The sequence below is a fragment of the Apis dorsata genome, unplaced genomic scaffold (genome assembly GCF_000469605.1).
Source record: "Apis dorsata unplaced genomic scaffold, Apis dorsata 1.3 scaffold_4, whole genome shotgun sequence".
Lineage (NCBI taxonomy): Eukaryota > Metazoa > Arthropoda > Insecta > Hymenoptera > Apidae > Apis > Apis dorsata.
This window is the reverse complement of record NW_006263307.1, coordinates 368,267-383,240: the sequence shown is the minus strand read 5'-3', so window position 1 is coordinate 383,240 and position 14,974 is coordinate 368,267. Positions and strand designations below refer to the sequence as shown.

Below are 14,974 nucleotides of genomic sequence, written 5' to 3'. Positions count from 1 at the left end.
ATATATATATATATATTTTAAGCATTGAAAAAATACTTAAATATTGAATTTAAGTTTTTAATTCAAATTATTAATCGAATTACCAGGTGTAGAAACTGGCATATGATAATGAAGAGGAGAATGAGTATGTGAGGAGGTGTGTGCAACGTGTTGAGTGGATCTACCCGCATAAACACAAGAAGGCAATTCTGCCAGATCTTCCTCACTAATATCACTGCTTGGACCCACGTAATATTGACTACTGTAATTTTATTAAAAAATCTTTTATTTTTATTTATATAAATTATTTATTAATCAAAATATAAATATGCATATAATATGTTTCTTCAAAATTATTAATTTTTATGTAATAAATAATAAAATTTATATATATAATAATAAATAAACAATAATTTTCTTAAACCATTATGCACTATTAATTTATATATAAACATAAAGATAGAATTTTAGAAAATAAATAATTAATAAAAATTTAAATGTCAATCTTTTAAAAGAAATTAAATTAAATATAATAGTAATAAAAATTAAATAAATAAATAAATAAAATTTATTTCGATTCTTTGTAAAAAAAATAGGAAAGATATAAAACTTCACAAGTTTCACCTAGTGCAGGCCACAGTAGAATCGGCCGCTCTGGAAGTAGTACCAACACGATGTCGCATCCTCTGTCCTCTATCTTCGTACTCGTAACTCGAATGGTTCGCCATAGATATTCTTTCTTCTTACCAGCTCATTAATAACTTCAATTGCAATTCAAATTAACATACGTTTACTACTTATAACGCCAAACTCTCATATTTTTAAAATATAATTTATATTATCAATTTAAATGTGGAATAAAAACTAAAAATTAAAAAATCACGAAAATTATGAAATAAAATTTAACAGTGATAAAAATTAAATAAATTTTTATCTTTTTTTAATATTTTTATAAATTATAATCTATATTTCTTCGATATAATTTTGAAGAAAAATATACATTTAATGGATTTAATAAAAATATTCATTTAATAGTATTGTGTTATTTAAAAGATTTTAAATGTAAATTTATAAATAATATTTGAAAATTGAAATTCAGTATTTGCAGATTACATACGATCTTAAGTGCAACTAATTCAATTGAAATTCCCAATTATTTAATCTCTCTATCTCTTATTAATCTTTATCATCTTTTAATCAACATTCTATTTTCTATTATTCAATTCAACATTCTATTTCATTCAATTATTTCTACTTTTAAGATATATTTTTTTATATTAAAATTTAATTTGATAAAAATTATGATATATAAATCTAAAATATTAACATTATTAAACCAGTCAATTTAATTGATTTCAAATTTTTTATTTTTGTAATTAGAATTATTCAAGTATTTGGCAAAATTAATATTGATTTGTATTTTGTTAAATGAATGCCTTTTTTATATCTCATAATATCTGTTTCACTAACTATAATACACCAAACCTGCAACTTTTCAACTGTCCAACTTCTCTTCAATAATCTCTTGCCAAAAAAAATTCACTATTAAAAACGAATGTCTATCTCTCAATTATAATCTTAAATCACTACTAAAGATAAGTATCTACCTCTTAATGATAATTTTTCTTTTCAATTAATTATGATAAGATTAATTTCCAATCTCCCAAGGATCACTTCACAACGTTTGAATGAAGGGAACCAAGGATACACGAGAGCAGCAAAGGAATCAGACTATCCTCAGTGTCCCTGGGGAGGCTGCTTTATATATCGGAGGTTGGTGAAGCGGTAAGGGGATGATCGATGCAACCCCTGGGCGGAGAATCTAGCCAATCCTGAACGTTCTAGAGTGAAACCTATCTTCGACCCATCCAGCCATTGGTGGATCGTTCAACGAGCAAAGTGCAAACCCCCAGAGTTCTGCGGATTATTGTTACTGCCCGGTCTGAAATTTTATTTCTATCGTCCTTTTCCATCTTCCTACCATTTGGTACCCTCGGTAAAATTGTTCAACGGCACTCTTCCTCTTTTCACAATTTTGTAGAAATTCCAACCGGACCAACCGAAAACATCGGAGGAACTCTTCTTATAATCTGAAAAATTTCGATGAGAAATTATTTTTGAATAGGCAAGTTTTTATAACATACATAAATAAAATAAATTAATGAATATTTTTTTTTAAATTCTTTTTATTTATAAAAGTTTTATGATATGAGATACTTTGAGAAAAATTTCTTTAAGGAAGCTGGTTTTTTTTATTTAATAAAAAATATATTTTTGACATTTAATTCTCGTTTTTTATCGAAAAGAAAAAAGTTTAAGGAAGATATTTTATCTAATAAAAATGTTTATAATTATTTAAAATTTTGAGTTTAAAAACATGCTGAAAATTTTTACATGATAATGACGAAATTAAAATGTTAAATACAAATAAATTATCATCATCTATTCGAAATAAAAATTATTTCTAATTTTTAGTCAATTTCTTGGTGTATTTTATTGAATTTTTTAATGTCGCTTTTTAATAATTTATTTAAAATTAATTTTTTTAAGAAGTTAAAAATGGAAAATATTATTAGAAATTAATTTTGAAATATTAAAAATATAAAAATAATTATTTTTTTAATTGTTGATATATTTCATTCTTTAAAGATTATATGTAAAAGATACAATTAATATAAAATAACTATATATAAATTATTTAATAAATTTAATTATTATATAATATTATTATATTATTTATGTTAATTCAAAAAAGTACGTAAGTATTATAGTTATTTTTTTTATACTTATTTATTTATTACATCATTGTAAATCATAAATATATTTTCCCAAATTATTGTTTTTATTTGGTTAAAATAAATTTTATTATATTCTACGAAAAAAAATATATAATTATTGGATTATTAATCACAAAACTATTATATCATTATACTCATGTTATTTATATTAAATGAAGCATAATCAAAGAAAACTGACAGCCTGAGAAAGAATACATAGCATATTGTAGAAAGCAACGAATACATAGCTTCCCCTTTATCAACGATCAAGCATCCTAGAATGAGAAAGAGAGGTTATGCGACAGACAAAGTGCTGAATGGGCCAATATTCAAATGAGACGTGTTTAACGGACGCACAATGAGAAACGCGGCGGCGTTGGTGGTGATGCAATTATGCAAGGTGTTAATACGATCACAATACTAGTTTGCTAGGGTTCTACCTAGCTAACTGGCAAAATTTTGTCGACATCTAGATTGAAAAACGTGTAACTGCTCGCTAACAGTTTCAAAGCGAATTACTATTGTCAATCGTCAATATATCTACTATACAGATCTGCCAACATAATTAGGATTAGCCGTAGAAATGTATGAGAACAAACATTTTGAATGGAAGAATCAGAAATCCTTTTCATATTTTGATATTATCTAATGATTGATATTTAACTCCAGCTAAACTTTAAACAGTAGTTAGTAATATTAGTGAAGATAGGATTAATATAATAAAGAATTAATATTAGTGAAGAAATTTGATTTTCGTAAAGTTGTTAAAGTTGTAAGTTATTATTTTATAATTATAAATTTTTAAATATAACATTTTTTATATTAAACTTTTTTATTATAGAATATTTAAAAAACTAACTTAATAATAACTAATGAAAAAAATAAAAAAAATTATTGAAAAAATAAAAAATAAAAGTATAAAAATTATTAAAAGTAGTCATGATAATATTGAGGTTAAGTTATTGATTAAAATATTAGAACAGAAAAAAATTCTGAAGTAGAAACTATAACGTTTGTCATTGGTTGATATTGATAAAATCTTCAAATATCATTTCTGAGTAGAGAATACACACCAGATGCGATTCAAGTGTTAGTTTTACGAGTATCAATTCGCAAATGTTCAGGAGCGTGCCGTTTCGAGTATCACCATGACAAATTTCAAGAGAGTATTGTATCGCCACACGATTATTTATCTCAATTTGTCTCATAGGCGGGGAGAGAAAAACTTTCAAAATCGATTTTCAAACTTTCAAAATTTCTTGAATATTTTTATTTCTTTCAATTTTACTTTAATCCATCTACAAATTATAAGAATCGATTTTTTAATTAAATAAAATTCTGATAAATTATTATTTATTATTTATCTAAATTATTATTATTATCTAATTTTTAACTTTTAAAGTTTAAAAAAATTTGATGATTATTAGACTTTTTTTTTTTATAATTATTTTACTGAATTTATATCATTAGAATTCTTATCATTTTTTAATACAATGAAGCACTCCTATTTTATTTTCTTCATTCCTTATTTATGTTTTTAAATAATTAATCATCTAATTAACCTATAAGCTATGTACATGTATGTAGTTACATACAAATATATAAGTAAATACTTACGTTTTTCTCTTTTTTCTTTCCAGATATAAAAAATATCAAACGACCATAGATATCCAAACATTTAATTAGTGATTACATTATTTCTAAGAATCGAAAGATCTCTGTCAGCACCAGTTCAGGATACATATATATATGTATACAACTGCTGGAACAACGGGATACCATACCAACCCTTCGATAATAGAGATTTCACACTGCGGGCCCTATTTCGATTCTCACAGTAGGGGTCTCATACTCTATCGAATATTTATTGTCCAATCAGTATATATGTTAATTTAATAAACATATGGTCAATTTATTTTCTGATAGAAGTGAAGAGTGAAACGCGTGCCTCTAAGTATCTGTTTATAGTCCCTGGGGATCAATTTGTTTGCCAAATTATTTATTGATCAAATACGCTTAGATGGAAGCTGTTTTCAGTGATAGTAGCACCATTTGAACCACGAATATGTTTAAATTGCGGTTTGGGAAAGGTAAACTCGAGATTTTTCATGGTTCTCTCGTTCTTAGAGATCTTTGTTTAATAGATTCTTTTGTAATAATTTTGAATGCATCTAGAATGAATGTAAATTTACTATTAATAATTTAAATTTAATATTATAAAATTTAATAATATTAAATTTAATAATATAAAATTTAATATAAATTTATAATTACAAGATTTATAAATAAAATTTTAATATTTAATTACTGATTAATTTATATTTTTATTTTTTATTTATATTTAGATATTATTAATAAAAGTATAGTTTTGATTATTATATTTTGATAATGAAAAATCCGGAATTTAAAAACAAATTTTCGTCTATAAGAAACATATTTTAACTTTTATATCTATTCAAAATAAAAGATATCTTTAAAATAGAATAAAATAAAACTTTTGATGAAAAGTTAAATTGTTAAATGTTAAACATGACTCGACAAAATGAAGTGTTTATATTTAATATTAATTCATGCTGATTTTCATATAAAGAAGCAAAAGAATATTAATATTTAAAAAATTGAATTTTTTCTCCAATATTATGTTTCTTAATTCCATAATTTTTTTGAATAATTTTTTAATTCTTTTGTATATTTTATTAGCATTATTCAAAATTAATTCCATGTAAACTAAAAAATTATATTTAATTTTGATTTTTATTATAAAAAAAAAATATCAATTATTTTCATAATGTAACTGATTTGCACACATTTTTTTAATCAATTCCCAAGATACACTTAATAGTTTTTCTTTTGAAAATTATCATTAAAATCTTTTGAAATGGTGACAAGTCGCCGAACCAGCCTAGAATGAAATATGCGGAGCAATGCAATTGACGTCCACTGCCACAAACTGTGTGCAACGACGCGACACTGAATTGCGGCCTATCGACGGTCTGATGTTGAAAAGAGAGCAGGGTGGAAAGAGAAAAGAAGCTTTGAACAAAGAGAACTCAGAAATATACGAGGACAATTGCGAAGAGAAAGAAGAAAAATGACTAGAAAAGATAAAAGAAGAGATTAGAAAAATATGAGATGATAAAAAAAAAGAAATAATAGAAAAAATATTAATAAAAAGTAGAATAATAATAAAAAAAAGAAAAAAATTTGTATATTATCCATAGATTTATTATACTATTATACTATATATTATATGTATTAATCTATTATATTATGCCTATAATTAAATTATAATCTAAATAGTATCTAAGAATACAAAATTTTAATTTGTAATTTTAATTTCATATATCATTTAATATCAATAAAATTTCCTAACCTCTTTGATCTTACAATGCCACAGGTATACCAACTTATCCAAACTAAAGAAATTCAAATCTGTTTTTATTCTGACAAATTAATCTAATGAGGAAATACAGGAAAAAGAAAATAAAAAAAAAAAACAAAAAATACAGTGAAGTGAGAATACCTATATTTCCTTGTCTTCCTTGTTGGCTGCCACTTTCTAGTGCCCCGAAGTCGTTCCATTGGCAGTCACGTGCTGAAGCGTGCCGACCTTTTGTCACGGGTTCGGTCTCTACTTCGTCCCAAACGGAGGGAGGATCGTAGAGATTCGACGTGTTAGGACACGTGTACCAAATAGGCTTGGTGACCCAAAGCCTGTTTGCTCCAACCAAGAACCACCGTAGAGACGGTCTAAAGCACAATGAAGCGTGCGGTTCTTTAACTATTCTCCATTGGGAGGATCAAAGACACAAAAAAAATTAAATGGTTAATACATTTCGACTCGTTTCTATCTTTTATCTTTTTCATCACTGAGTTTTGATAAAAATTTGTATATTTTAATTCTGTAATCTGTTATAGATAGATAACATATATTTCTTAACTATTAATTTTCTTTATTTTTTATTCACAATCTAAGTTTAACTTAGATATTCTTAACCGTTACTGCAAAAATTTCAATTAAATTATTTAATTTTAGAGTATTTTTAATTTTTTTATTCACCAATCAAATTTAAATCTAATCTAAATAATGATTAATTATTTAATTATCTATATCATTTAAGAATTAAATCAATCTTAATTCACAATCTTTTTGGTTCTCAATATTGAATATTATTAAATATAGCTATCTACGTTCTTAAAATTAAACCACAAGAAATTGACTGTAATCCCACAATATCGAAACTCTGTCGTTGCTTCCTTCACTGAAAATTCAATGCTTCGTGCGATTGTTCGCACGCGTTAAAACTACCGAGCGAAAACGTCAATTTTCCTGCACCGGTTATCGGCGTTCACCTTCGGCGATGGAGGACCATTGATTGGCACGAAAGGTATCCGTTCGTCACGACAGAGTGTGAAAAGTAAAAAAAGGAAAAGACACACTCGGGTGTTAGCGAAGACAGAATATGAAAGATGGTGTCAAGAAAAAATGAACAGAAATAGATATTCGATTTAACTTGATTGCGTAAGGGAAAAAAGAATTAATGGCACATGAATTTCGTTTGATAAAAAATAATAAGACAAAACCTAAGGGAATGAAAGAAATATAGAAAGTAAAAGAAGTTCTTTTTTCATTATCAAGCTTATTATTAATCTTTTATTAATCTTGATATTTTTTTTATAATTGAACTAATTGGAATAATTATTAACTTCATATATTCAAATTTATTTTATAATTTAGACTATTCTATCTATCTATCTATCTATTTTAATTATTATTTTTGAAAAACTATTTTTGAAAAACTTACTTAGAATTAGAATTCTTAAATATATTTAATATCTTCTAAACAGTAATTTTAAGGAACTCTCTCTGCTTCATGATTGAAAAATGAAAAAAAAAAGAGTTTAAAGAAAAAACTATAGTGTTGGTGAGATCGTCATGGAAAATTGGCCGTGCAATTTTGCTTAACACTGTCAATATAAACATACATGTCGGAATTAATGATACACCGTTTAGTTACGCGTCAGTTGATTTTCCCAGGGCACTGCTTTTGTGCCTAATATCAGATGAGGGAAGCAGCCTATGGGGCACTGTAACCCGCCTGCCCGTACTCTTCAATATGTCACTGTGGCTAATTTTAGGGGCACATCGTCGACCACCGACGACAAAGTCGATTTCTTTCAGTGGGTTCACATCCTGTGACCGATTTTCACTGGATTTATTTTGTTTCATTGCATTTGAGAATTTTAGTTTCATTTTTTAAAATCAATAATAATATGTCTCTGGAATGATAATAAAATTGAAAATTTAAAAACTAATTATTTAGTCTTAAAATTGTTGAATTGTTTGGATTTTAAGGTAGCTTTTATAATTTTATTCGTAGTTATTATTCATAGTTAATAATTTTAGTTATTTTATTCATAATTAATGATTTTTATTAAAAAATATTATAATTTTGAATTAACTAGATTAGATTAAATTAATTTTTTTTAATAATTTTTTATAATTTATTTTTTTATAATGATCTTTTAAAAATTAATAATATTATAAATAATAATTGTGCATTTTATATTAATACAACAATATTAATATTAGAGTTAGTATACAATATGAATGAATTATAACATTGTAATAATAATATATATCTATATAAAATGATACTAAAATATATTAAACATAATTGGTTAAAAAACTTATATAAAATTCTTTTAAAATGATTTTTATAACTATGTTCATAGTCATAGTGTTATTTTAGATTAAAAATTTATATTTTAATTTTTTTCCAATAAATGCTTTAAAAACTTTTCATAAAAATTGCAAAAATTTGAAATAAATTTGGATATTAAATTCATCATATCGAAAACAATCATGAAAATGATGACTATCAAAATGAAAATGATTGATTATCAAATAACAATGGAACAGATTCGAATGTATTGAATGAGTCAATATGTTACATAATTGTCAGATCAGTTAATTACCTCTCTCCAGGCAGTATCATTTCCATCTTGTTCCGTAATGAGATAATAAATGACAAAAGATGATTATCGATTTCCAAAATTAAAATAACAAAATTAAATGTTGATTCCGGATATATTTGCTGAAAATGGAAATTTAATCTAATAACATTTATCATTGATATCATGATATCATTTTTACTATTATCTGAATAATAATTTATCAATAATTTTTATTTATTTATTTTTTATTATTTTTGTTATTCTAATTATGTTTTCTCATTCACAATTTCAAATTTTCATTTAAATAAATATATCTTATTACTGAATCTTTAAATCAAAAAATATAAATGTTGAATTTGTACATTAACCTTTCTCTCATTTATTACATAAAAATTATTTATAATTTTTAAGTAATAGAATATAAAAATCGACATTTTAAATAACTTTTTATATTACATTTTAAATAACTTTTTAATTATAAAAATGATGTTATAACAATAGATACTAAGTAAGAGATATTCAGTACGAAGTACATCATTATCATTATATAATTTCGATTGCTTAAGAATACTTTTTTTTATTTTATTTTTGCATTCCGCGGATTCGTGAAATTCAAATTTGTTATGGATTGATGTTAAAATATCAAAACCATCAAAATCAATGAAAGTAATTAATCTAAAAATTTATTTTATAAATATTATAATAAATATATAAATCTTAACATTTTTTTATTTCTCTATCTCTCAATTTCTAATTACATTGTCATTAAGCATAAAGCTTTCCAAATCTATTAAAATATAGTAAATAATCTTTTTATTAAATACTTACCAATATTCTGAATCATTTCTCTAAACTTGAAAAACTTCTATAAACTTTGACATCTATGATTTCATAATTTTTTCCAATTCCATTTTTAAAATCTTTTAAATCTATTATTATTAATGCATTAAAAATTCTCTTTATCTCAATGTCAATTTCTTTTAACCATTTTATGAATTTTCAAATATCTGAATAATCTATAAACATACAATATACAATATATATTATATAATATGTACAATATATAATATATTAAAATTATAAATAAATAATATAAAAAAAATTAAAAATAAAATTCTAAAAATTTTCTTTCTAATTTTTATTATTATAAAGAATAATACTTTCAAAATTCATTAAACAGAATTAAAGAATTTTCTATGTATTTAATGTTTTCGATTTTTTATAACCTAACCTAGCAAAAATGATTTGCACATTTATAGTAATGTAAACTGTATAGTAATGTAAACACAAAATCAATAAAGTAAATAAAATAGGTAAAACGCTGATTATAGAAAGATCTCATCGATCGAAGAGGCAATTAATTACGGAAGATGATCAGTAATTAACAGTAACTGGTGCCGGATAATGTTCATACGGCACGTTGATACGGAATATACGACACGCAGTGGCTGTGACTGACTCTTTATGGTGGGGTATGCTCGTGACGTGAATTATTAGCCCTTCGGCCCTCGAGACAGCCACCGGGGGTAGGTTCATGAACGGGCGTGGCTTAGCCGACAGGCGTGGCCCGGACGCCACTCTCGAAAAACCACCAGTCACCCGCTCTTATGTACCATGGAGATACACGAGGAAATTGATTCTGTACAGATATTTTCTTTCTTACGTGTATTCATCTCTAATAAAATAAAGATTTACCTGTTTATTTTTTAAGAATTAAAAAGGCAATTGATATTATATGATATAACTTTTTCAAATTCTTAAAAAAAATTAAAGAAATTTAAGTTTAATATAATATTAATATCTAATTTAATTGATTATGCAAATCTTTAGAAATAATTTTTTATTAAGAAATATAAATATTTTATTAAGAATATTTGAATATTTAATAGAAAAAGAAAGAAAAATAAATATTATAAAATTTTTCCAAGAATTATTCTTATATTTTCTTTAGTTTTTGAAATTTTAAAAAATATTGAATGGAAAATAAATATTAAAGAAGAAATATCATATTATAGAATAATAAATTTTAATTTTTAACTTATTTGATTTTTCTTAATCTTTTCAAAAAAATTAATAAGTTTTTCAAAAATTAATTTTATATTTGATAATTGGAAAAAATTTTAAAAATCTTAAAAAAATAACCTTTAATTTAAATCTCAATAGGCACTCTCTCAATCAAAAATTCATAAACAATTTAAAATAAAATCTTCTGCAAAAGATCATGATTTCCGTGTTTGACAAAATCATAGCAGAAGTTCTACTAGTTCAAGGTGGTTTCCAATATCTTGTACGGGACGAGCAAGTTATACAAGAGGAGGAAGGGAGTTATGAGGATGGAGGAGAGAAACAGACGCAGAAAGAGACGGGTCGAAATGTTGGGAGGGAGATGAAGCTTCGCCATCCTCCCAAAGCTCTGTGCTCACGTTTGTACAGTGGTAATGGGCTGTCAGAAGCAGACGTTCGCTGCTCGTGCCTTATATACCAACACCATTACGCTGCTCTTGGGTCGGTTTCTATCGGCTTGCTCGTATTATCAACCCCTCTGATTGCGTTCTTCTCGTCTCTCCCTTCATTCCTCTCCTTCGTGGCCCACCCTTCGACCAACCGCTTCCTTCGATAACGTTTTCCCATCATTGTCTAACTATATATAAACTGTATTCTGAATTTGGAGAAAGATCCAAAATGGAGAACAGTTAGATACATTTATACGTTAACTATTGTCTCTTTCTTCATATATTTTTTACTTTTTGAAAATGAAATTTTTTATTTTGATATCTTAAATTATTTTGTAAGTAATTAGATAAATTAATTAAAGTTCAAACAAAAAAATGATGTATTTAATCATGATTAGAATTTAATCATGACTATTAAAAATATTTTTAAACTCATTATTAATTTTTAATATCTTTGAATGGATCAATGTATAGTATTTTTCTTATCTGAATATTTGATTTTCAATTATTTTGTTATACTTATTTTATATTTTATATATAATAAATATATATTGAACCTAAATTTAAGAAATTAGAAGAGATATCAAAAATAGATGTATAAAGACCAAATTTTAAAATCATATTTGTCAATACGTACATAATTTTAAGATTATAAAAAACCTTATTTACATATTTGATAAAAGATGGATCATTAGTCAAAACATTTCATTAAAAACACAATATTTTCCATTTGAAAAATTGTATTACAATAATTTTATTTAATTTTAAGTAATATGGATATATGATTGTAATTATTTCTAATTTCATTTATTTTTAATTCTTTCATTATATGAAAAATGAAAATTCTCACTTGAGAATTCATTCATACCACGTGTTCATCGACTATCCCTCAATGTGCCTTTTCCTCCTACAATAATCAATACTGCGAGAGGTTTTCTGCACAGGACTGGTAGGCTGTTGGTCTAAATTTCAACATGGAAAACAATACGTTTTATACATAAAAAAATACGAGTTCGTTAAAGTTCGTCCTTGAAAATTTTCCGCTTTCTATTCATTCATCCCATTGTCAATAATAAATTTTTTCAAACTTTTTATAAATTTTCGCAGTTTTTTTTTCTTTTTCAATATTATCTTCCTGGAAATATTAAATTTTAGAATTAAACGTGCTTGTGAGAGATGAGACTTTAGATTATAAATTATATTAAAAAAAATATTAAAATCTTTATTTTTATTATTTTTCTATTTATTGAAAATTAAAAAACTTTTAATATAATATTTATATTTCTAAAAACTCTTTAAGAAATAAATTAATAGATCTTAATTAATATTTTAACATCATTAAAATATTTGGTAAAATATTTTGAATATTTCTATTGAACATGGAACACTAATTATTTCTATATATATATATAACCTATAGGTATTATTTGTATCAATAGTACCATCTAGTAATCACTATTGGAACTATTATTTACAATTTTATAACAGCGGGAATTTTTAAATTTTAATCTTTCAATCAATTTTTTATATTTTAATAAAAATTTTATTTTTTGAATATAATTTAAAATATTATATAATACTTTAATAAATCAATTAAAATTTTATAGTACACATTTATTTTAGATTTTTAAAGGATTCATAATAAATCATAAACTATAAATTTCATGATGGTATATCTTTTGTGCAAATACTAAATTAGCTACGTCAACATTGCATTGTTTTTGTTTTCAATCCCAATTCAGTATTTATTTTTATTAAATAATTTGTGATTTCTATAGTGTATATGATAATCAATAATAACAATTTAATAAATAATAATTATATAACTTAATTTAATTATGCGTTCAATAGTGATAATCATTTAATTGATTTTAGAAAACTTCAATAACATAACCATACAATATTGAAAAATCAATGTTCCATCAAATATTTTAATATATTTTCTTCTTGAAAATCGCTACTTCGTGTACGAAGAAGACTTGAACATGATTGGATAATTAAATGCTTTTGTTACGCAAGGTGCTCATCAATTTGACGCTTCTTGCTATAATTCTTGTTTTATTCTATTGTTATCAAACATCAAATGGTATACATTGGACATTGCACGGTGAACAAGAAAATGCATCGACTATTGAGTCGAGAAGTTCTAGCGATGATACGATTACCACGTCAATGTTATTGTCAAATAAAAAGATTTATTATAATGTCTGGTGTATATTTACAAAAGTTGCTAGTAACTCTCCGATGAAACGAAAATTTAAGATCTTTGCAGAATCCTTATTGAAATTATCTTCTGTTGATATTGCATTTCATGTTATGACTGATAATGATAGCAAAAATATTGCTGAGAAAGTTTTGGGAAATATTCTCTCATCTACTGGAAAATTTATGAAAGTAAAAATGATTTTATTTAGAAGATTTTGAACTTTTGAATTTTTCAAAATTTAATTTATTTTATTATTATATTATTTTAGATACAATATTATGATGTACATGAGCTAGCATTACAATTGGAAGACATAGTGTCTGTTATGTCTCCACACTTTAGCAGCAAACCAGGAACTTATTATTCAGATGCATTATTTTTCCTATCTCTGGGTCTACATCGCATAGCTCCAATTGAACAAAATGTTGCAGCAATGTTTGATGCTGATACTAAGTTTCGTAAAGATATCAAGGAACTTTTTGAAGAATTTAATACTTTTGGAAATCAAGCATTATTTGGTCTGTCTCCAGAACTCACTCCAGTTTACAGACATGTTTTATATCTATATCGTAATAAACATCCTAATACATTATTTGGAGAACCTGCTAGTTCAGGTGGTTATCCTGGTTACAATAGTGGAATGGTACTTTTTAATCTTGATAAATTACGAAATTCTACAGTTTACGATAAAATTGTAAAAAAAGAAAGTGTAAATACAATGACTTCAAAATATCACTTCAAGGTAATGGATTTTTTTATATAATAAATATAACCTATATTTGATTTATATACTATGATAATATCAATTATAAATATATATTACAAAACTGTTGTATTTTTAACTTGTTTTTAGGGTCATTTAGGAGACCAAGATTTTTATACTCTTTTAGGCATGGAAAAACCCGAATTAATTCATACTATTGATTGTGGATGGAATAGACAATTATGTACATGGTGGAGAGACCGTGGATATGCGGATGTATTTGAGAATTATTCAAAATGTGATTCAGAAACAAAATTATGGCATGGAAATTGTAATACTCCTATACCTAATGATTAATATTAATATTATATATTATAATTATATTTTATGAGTATAACAATATCTATCTATTAGAATGAAAGTTACAAACTATAATTATTGTTAATGCAATTATAAAAGTTTAAAAATGGTACTTGTTACCATTCTAACATATTTTTGGAGTCTGTGATTCTTTAATAATAATACATATCTTCCCTTACAGTGGCAATATTAAGTATATATATATATATATATTAATAAATTTATTCGTTTTATTAAAACTATTTTTAGATATTAAACAATATATTATATATTTTATATATATATTATATAAAATTTAAATTTAAATTGAACAAAAATTACCAAACATTATTTTTCAAAATTTTATACTAACTGTTAGATTCATGTTCTACAATATAATAAGTGCTATTTTTATACAAATATGAAAAATTATTAGAAAAAAAGTGAATTGTGTAATTTTAATTTTTTATGTATAACAATAATTATTATATTTTATTTGCAAATAAAAATATTCAAAAAAAAAAAGTATGTTCATCATTTTAATTGATGATTATATATA

The 14,974-nt window shown here is 24.4% G+C and overlaps 2 protein-coding genes across 2 annotated transcripts in view; one reads left to right on the top strand and one right to left on the bottom strand.

The window, feature by feature from the left end:
- The window catches only part of LOC102674511, an 8,500-nt gene extending 6,445 nt beyond the window's left edge, over positions 1–2,055 (bottom strand). Inside the window, exons 1-3 of the mRNA XM_031510974.1 lie at positions 1,587–2,055; positions 604–740; positions 61–241 (exon numbers count right to left, since the gene is read on the bottom strand). Of these exons, the coding sequence (XP_031366834.1) occupies positions 61–241; positions 604–707 (285 nt within the window). The 5' untranslated portion in view covers positions 708–740; positions 1,587–2,055. The remainder of the gene's footprint in view (positions 1–60; positions 242–603; positions 741–1,586) is intronic.
- Positions 2,056–12,853: 10,798 nt separating this feature from the next.
- Positions 12,854–14,657, top strand: LOC102670731 (xyloside xylosyltransferase 1). Its single transcript, XM_006607252.1, has 3 exons — positions 12,854–13,561; positions 13,642–14,115; positions 14,227–14,657. Exons 1-3 carry the CDS (start codon positions 13,169–13,171, stop codon positions 14,431–14,433), a joined length of 1,074 nt encoding a protein of 357 aa, XP_006607315.1. The 5' UTR covers positions 12,854–13,168; the 3' UTR covers positions 14,434–14,657.
- Positions 14,658–14,974: the final 317 nt, after the last annotated feature.